General features: G+C 52.3%; 1 protein-coding gene across 1 annotated transcript in view; it reads left to right on the top strand.

Moving 5' to 3' along the window:
- Positions 1–7: 7 nt before the first annotated feature.
- Positions 8–7,149, top strand: part of MCM5 (minichromosome maintenance complex component 5) — a gene marked incomplete at its 5' end in the record, with an annotated part of 9,489 nt that continues 2,347 nt past the window's right edge. Inside the window, 11 exons of the mRNA XM_010283402.1 lie at positions 8–63; positions 972–1,098; positions 1,212–1,340; positions 1,806–1,978; positions 3,233–3,388; positions 3,492–3,658; positions 4,277–4,448; positions 4,629–4,740; positions 5,494–5,637; positions 5,947–6,012; positions 6,902–7,078. Coding sequence (XP_010281704.1) covers positions 8–63; positions 972–1,098; positions 1,212–1,340; positions 1,806–1,978; positions 3,233–3,388; positions 3,492–3,658; positions 4,277–4,448; positions 4,629–4,740; positions 5,494–5,637; positions 5,947–6,012; positions 6,902–7,078 — 1,479 coding nt within the window. The remainder of the gene's footprint in view (positions 64–971; positions 1,099–1,211; positions 1,341–1,805; positions 1,979–3,232; positions 3,389–3,491; positions 3,659–4,276; positions 4,449–4,628; positions 4,741–5,493; positions 5,638–5,946; positions 6,013–6,901; positions 7,079–7,149) is intronic.

The raw sequence follows: 7,149 nt of genomic DNA on the forward strand, positions 1-7,149 counted from the left end.
CAAGGAGTTTCTGCGGCAGTACCGGGTGGGCACGGACCGGACGGGCTTCACCTTCAAATACAGGTGCTGCTGTGATGCCTTTTCTCCCCTTCTGCACCTTACCCGCTCCTCTTCGTACATTGAATCTGCTGTTAACCTCCCTCCTGCAACGTACACCCCAGATATACATTAGCACATGTCAGCTTTTCTCTTCCCATAGACTGTAAAGAGCTCTTTGTCAGTGTAAGGAATGTTGTTGTTCTCATTTAACCTTATAGGAAAACAGGCCTGATGTTGTCCCAAATTTTTAGGCAGCCAGCCAATGTCAGAGGTAGCAACAGAGGGATCCGCACTGTCAAGCTTGCACCTAGTTCTGAAATTCAAGGTCTGTCTTCAAGTTCTAGTGCTTTCTAGTCTGGAGTTTGTCTGTATCCATTAAAGTCATTGCAGCACTGTCTGATGTGTGCATTCTGAGGCTATGAAGGCCCCTTGGCCATCCCTTTGCCTCTGCAGCTTGGAGGCACAGCTGTGAGAGAACATAGAGATGTATCATGCAAGGGCTGGGACAGGCTGTCACCTTTCGTCTCTGAATTTCATGCACCCTGCCTTTTTTAAGGGGACTGTTGCCTGCTACACTATTACTTCCTTTTTCTAAATCATATTTTAGGTATAACAGATATTATCCTTTGTAGAAGTTTTCTAATTGCCTATGTGGTCATGTAAATCTAGTAAACAGTGATATATTTTACATAGTCACTGCAGACACTGGTGTCCCTGGTCTTATGTCATGTTTCAAAGTGGTTTGGGGTGAAAGATTTGCCCAGGCCCCCCCCCCCAGGCTTCTCTTGGCACTCTCCTGATTTTCTCCATTTGCTTTCCAAACCAAGGCCTCCCCGCAGAACCTGCTTTCTCTGCTCCCTGTTTGTCATAAGGTTGCTGCAAGTGACTGCTACTTTCTGCCCTGCAAACCTTTACCGCTTACTGCCTTCCAGGGATGAGCTTAAACGGCACTATAACCTGAGTCAGTACTGGGTGGAAGTGGAGATGGAAGACTTGGCCAGCTTTGATGAAGATCTTGCTGACTATCTCTACAAGCAACCGGCAGAGCACCTGCAGCTGGTAAGGATGGACGAGGTTGGCAACCTGGCATGCTGACATTGTCACTTTGTGAGAGCAGCCCTGACAATACACTGTAATGTATACCCGTAAGAGCCTAGTTGTTCCCTTTGTAGTTGGAAGAAGCAGCGAAAGAAGTCGCAGATGAGGTCACCCGTCCTCGTCCTTCAGGGGAGGAAACTCTCCAAGACATCCAGGTCATGTTGAGATCAGATGCCAATGCAGCCAACATCCGCAGCCTGAAGGTGAGGTGAATCCGCTGCCGCACCGAGCAGCGGGTGGCAGCGCTTGCCCGTATGTGAGTGTGATTGCAGGGAAGCTTTTGGTACCTGATTACGTAGTTCAGGACATGGATTGTACAGCGTCCGGGCAGGGATACTCTGCAACTTAAATCTGACTGCAGAGGACTGTTATTAGTGATTGCTGCTGTGGGGACATTATTGCTATTAGTGATGATCTGCGTGGAATGTTTTGTCCTTTTCTCTTTTGTTTTGAAATCAGCATGGCGTTAAGTCATGCAACCACCCTCTGCTACTCTAGAGCAAGACAGTGACTTTTTCAAGAAGTGCAGGCTTTTTTGTTCTGGTACCTTAGTCCCATGAATGTAGGAAGTGTAGTTTAGAAAGAACTGTGTTTATTTAATATCTTTAGTTTCCCATCCATCCTCCAGTGACGGCGTTCTCACCTTCCCTTCACCTTTTCCCTTTCAGTCTGACCAGATGTCCCACCTTGTGAAGATCCCTGGGATTGTAATTGCAGCAACCCCTGTGAGAGCCAAAGCCACCAGAATAACCATCCAGTGCCGCAGCTGCCGTAACACCATCAGCAACATTGTGGTGCGCCCAGGCCTGGAGGGTTATGCTCTCCCCAGGAAATGCAACACGTAAGGACTGACATGGGGATGCATGCCACAGGCTGGTGGGCAACAAAGGCTGCGTCCCCTCCTCCTGGTGCCCCTCCATCCCATGCCTGCTGCACAGGGTCACCTCCCTGTCACACGAGGCAGAATCACCTGTGCTGTTCTCTGCCTCTTCCCTTCATGTTGCCCTCGTGCCTGCGTGTGCTCCACCCGTCTGTGGTCCCACTGGTCACGGTGCTGCGTGACCAGTGCCGCACGCAGTGTTGAGCAGCTGTGCCCAGGGAGTTCGTCAGATCTGTAGGGTGCTTTGCCTGTTGTACTTAAAGGTTCCTTCCTGCCGCCAGCTGTCTCATAACGCTGCTGTCCTAACTTCCTATTCAGTTGTTATCTTTTTCAAATGTATTGCTGCTATGTTCCCCCTCCCCAGGGGGGCTGTTTTGTGTTACCTTCTGTAGAGATGCTTTATACCGATTTTCCAATCACGCGTTACGGCTCTAGGTGCCTACGCGTACGCTGAGCGTTAGGCTACCGCTGTGCTGCGGCTCTCGCGCCGACTGATCCTGGTGGGTTGTGTCTTTGAGCTTGTGCCTGCCGGTATTTATTTTCTGCGCCTTAATCTCTAATGCAGTTTGAGAGGTCTTTGGGATAGGGATCATTCCTGCATATGGTCTGTACAGCGCTTGATCCTTGACTGCACGAGTGCATCTGCGCTCTCGTGTTACCCTCCCCAAAAGCCCCGTCCCTGCCTGCATGGAGTCAGGCACCGGTAGTGATGTACTGAGACGGCAGCAGGACGTGGAGGTGCTCCTTGTCTCGGAGAGCTTGTAGTCTAGCAAGGCACATACATCTCGAGAGACTGGGAGGTTGATGGCAGCCTTGTCATGTTGCTAATTGCTTTCTCACCAGAAACCACTTAACATTTGCTTTGTGCGCGAGGTTATAAAGGAAAATGCCCTGCCGTGTTGCTGAATCTATACTGTTACCTTCGGTGTAATTAATGAGTTGCCTTCCTCCCTGCTTTTAGCTAGCAGGGAAGAGGGGGAAGGCAGGGAGGGTATTCGGGCAAGTATCACCCTGCCTTTGCCTTGTTCTCGTGCCCACTTTCGGCAGCTGTTGAAGACGAGACAGAAGGGTTGGTGAGCCTTTGGTTCAGCCCTTTGTGACTGCCCTTGGTGGGGTGGTGTTCTGGACTCTGTCACCACTGTCTCCTCTACAGGGAAGCTCCCAGGGATGGCTCCTGACTGCCAGCAGCCTTCCCTGATTCATCTCTTTGCACAGAGAACAAGCTGGCCGCCCGAAGTGCCCGCTGGACCCCTATTTCATCATGCCAGATAAGTGCAAGTGTGTGGACTTCCAGGTCCTGAAGCTGCAGGAGTCCCCAGATGCTGTGCCACACGGGGAGATGCCCCGGCACTTGCAGCTGTACTGCGACAGGTACCAGTGCCATCTCCCCGCCTCACCCCTCAGGGCTAGTGGGTGTTGTTGGTGCCATCCTTTCCCCTGCTACCATCCTCTGCGTTCCCCTTCCTCCTCTTAGGTACCTGTGTGACAAAGTTGTCCCAGGGAACAGAGTCACTATCATGGGCATCTACTCCATCAAGAAGTCTGCCCAGAGCAAGAACAGAAGCCGTGACAATGTGGGTGTGGGCATCAGAAGCGCTTACATCCGCGTCGTGGGCATCCAGGTGGACATGGAGGGCTCAGGTGAGGGCTGCTTTTGGTGCCCATCTGGTCTGTGTTGGTAGCCTGGTGTTGGAAGAGCCCCATTCCTGAACAACGTGGTCACTCTGCAAGGATTGTGTGAAATCACAGCCTGGATCCTCCTCTGCTGCTTACATAGCAGGAGATCCAAGCCAGTCCAGGGGTCTAACTTGCCCTGGATGCTCTCTAGTCATGTCCTGTATGACTTTTTCTCAGTGATAGTAAATGAGGAGGCTTCAGCCTGAGTCCTCCAGGGTATTTAAGTGCTTTTATCTTATTGATCTTAGTGGGAATCTGCTAAGCCATCCCTGAGGATGCAGGCTGAAGTCGATGGTTAAAATTGAGCTATGTATTTAAAACGTGGTCCTGACTGTAATTCTCCTTCTGGTTCCTCCAGAGCTGCTTTGCCCAAGATCCTTGCTTTTTCCTACCAGCCTCTAAGGACAGAGACTGCCTTGCTGGAATAGCAAATGCCTGCCCTCTCCACCCTTTCCAACCCGTGGCGCTTGGCATGATCTTCAAGAAGGGGTTTTGGTGGTAGCGGGTGTGGAGGGAGTAGTGTCATTCACTTTAAAACATCCATTTGTTCACTGTTGCGCCACTCTCTTCATCCCTGTACAGGACACAGCTTTGCTGGCTCGGTGACCCCTCAAGAAGAGGAGGAACTTCGTCGCCTGGCTGCCATGCCAAACATCTATGAGACCATCGCCAAGAGCATTGCACCTTCCATCTATGGCAGCACTGACATCAAGAAGGCCATTGCCTGCCTCTTATTTGGAGGCTCTCGCAAGAGGTGGGGAAAAGTCAGCCTGGTGGCGAGAAAGTGGGGGCAGGGGTGTCATTCATGGCACAAAGCCCTCGTACAGTCTTCTGGTGGTGCTGCCAGCACCTGCCACTGGTCAGCAATGCTTAGCTATCAAAATAAATGCTCACCATCTCTCCTCCCTCTCTTCTTCCCACCCTGTTACTCCAGGCTCCCGGATGGGCTGACCCGCAGAGGAGACATCAACTTACTGATGCTGGGTGACCCCGGCACGGCCAAGTCGCAGCTGCTGAAGTTCGTTGAGAAGTGTTCACCCATTGGGGTAGGTGGTTGGAGATGCCCACTTGTAGCGTGGCTCGTTTCTTCCTTCTGCTCCTTGCATAGCACCGAAGACCAAACGGTGGTCACAGGAGACAGCTGCCCGTGCATCCACAGCTAGACTGGCTGGCAGAGACGCGAACTGCCATTTCTGGTGCTAGCCTGGAAGAGATGGGGTGCGGGATGGGGGATGGGGGAGGGAAGGGGAAGCAGGTAATGCCTTTCATTATGATATGAGCCAGGCTATTTGCAGACGTCCAAAGATGTGACTAGGGCTGTTGTTTATTGTTGAGACTTGATTAGCAGAGAGGCTGGTTGGTCAGGACAAATGAAGTTGACTGCGTCTCAGGCACGGACCTTCAGGCTGAGCCCAGGCATGAAATTATATTTTCAGCTGTGTTTTCTTGTAGTCTCTATTAAACTTGGCCTCTGACTGCGTTGTTCCCTTGGGGGAAAACAAAGCTAATGCAGCAGCCCACCAAACAGTGAATCGCTCCCTGTTCTGCACTTAGTACCTGCGCTGGTGTGTCTGCAAGCCCTGTGGGACCTCACAGCTGCTTCATCTGAGGCCTGGGACTTGGCAATAGTCTCACTCTGTACCCAGCAGGTCTGCTTCTGGCGTGTGCTGAGGGGTTTTCCTGGAGGTCCTTGTGTTTCCTCCAGCAGCTCTGGATTTTGTGGTGCTGGGGGTGCTTCGTCCTCTAGCTGGAGCGGTGGGCTGACGTGCTGTGCCCTTCCTTGTCCTGCATGCCGCTAGGTGTACACCTCGGGGAAAGGCAGCAGCGCTGCCGGCTTGACGGCCTCGGTGATCCGCGACCCTTCCTCCAGGAGTTTCTTCATGGAGGGAGGAGCCATGGTGCTGGCGGATGGGGGAGTGGTGTGCATCGATGAGTTTGACAAGGTACCCATGGGGCTGCCTGCACAGGAGTGGGGAAGACAGCCGTTGGGCTGCCAGCTTCTCTGGGGAGAGCCCAGAGCTGCAGGAGAAAGACTGACTCTGCTGAGGCTGCCTCACTTTCCTTTGGGCAAGGTCGGGGGATGGAGCTGCAGGGAAATTCTGATTACAACCTGTGCTCTTGGGCAGAGCTATTAGCAGAGCTTTACCTCGGGGGTCAGCATCGGTGGGTGACTAGCTGATATCTGGCAGAGGTGACTGATGACGACTTTTTTTTTTTCTCCTCGCCTCATTTCTCCCACCTCTGATGAGAAGATGCGGGAGGATGACCGTGTGGCCATTCATGAGGCCATGGAGCAGCAGACCATCTCCATTGCTAAGGTGAGCTGCGGGTGCCTGTCACCCTGGGGCGGGAGCCTGACTTCCAACTGGGTTTCTGAGAGCCCAGCAACTCATGGTCATGCATCTTCTGTCAGAACTGCCCATTTCGGAGTCCAGGCAGTGGTTTTGATGGTTACCAATTTCTCTGATCTGGTCAGCCCTACCTATAGGCTTTGGGTTGTCTTTTCTCAGGCAGCCTCAACTTCTGCAGGGCTGAAATGAGCTCCTCTAGATTTGGTAGTTCTGCTGATGTCCCCATGTCAGCTTGATGTCACTTCTTTTTCTTCCTTCCCACTGCACTCCACCCCCTCAGAAGATCTACAGAAACTGCCTGACATCCTGGTGCCAGGTCTTCTCTCAAATCAGAGTTTCTCTTCATTTCCAATGCTCCCTCCTGCTCTCTCTGGCTCACCCCTTAGCTGTTCAGTCCCTGGTAACAGAGCATCCACCACAGCTTTTTCTTGCTGGTCACCCTCACCGTGCTACCTGCAAACCCATGCTTTGTCCCTGGGGCTGTCCATGGGGACTCAGCACCGGCTGACCAGTTTCTGGCTCAGACTGCAAACTTTGAGTGGGGTCTTGTCTGTCCTTGCCTGTGACATGAGGTTTTAAAATAAAGTTGCTCAGTGCTTAGGTCTCAGCTGAAGCCAGGCCTCCTCCAGAAGGACATGTGGGTCCAGCCCCATGTAGCTCCTGTGCTGACCCCTCTCCAATATGGAACCATTACAGAACAGCTCAGTGCTACTTAAGGGGTTTTATTTAAATGCAAGGGATTGAGGATGAGTCTTTGCAAACTGCTTTGGACCTTTCACTATGAGTTAGTACCCTTCCAGCCTTCCTGTGACGTGGACGTGGTCTTGACCCCATCTATTTCCCCTTTCCCCTCCAGGCAGGTATCACAACGACACTCAACTCCCGCTGCTCAGTGCTGGCAGCTGCCAACTCCGTCTTTGGTCGCTGGGATGAGACCAAGGGTGAGGAGAACATTGATTTTATGCCCACCATCCTGTCCCGATTTGACATGATCTTCATCGTCAAGGATGAGCACAACGAGGAGCGAGACATGGTGGGTTGGGGTGCGTAGGTGCAGCTGGGACTCGTGGTGCCTCATTTTTTGGGAGGGGGAGGCGGGGGGGG

This window comes from Phaethon lepturus, unplaced genomic scaffold (genome assembly GCF_000687285.1).
Source record: "Phaethon lepturus isolate BGI_N335 unplaced genomic scaffold, ASM68728v1 scaffold29863, whole genome shotgun sequence".
Classification (NCBI taxonomy): Eukaryota; Metazoa; Chordata; class Aves; order Phaethontiformes; family Phaethontidae; genus Phaethon; species Phaethon lepturus.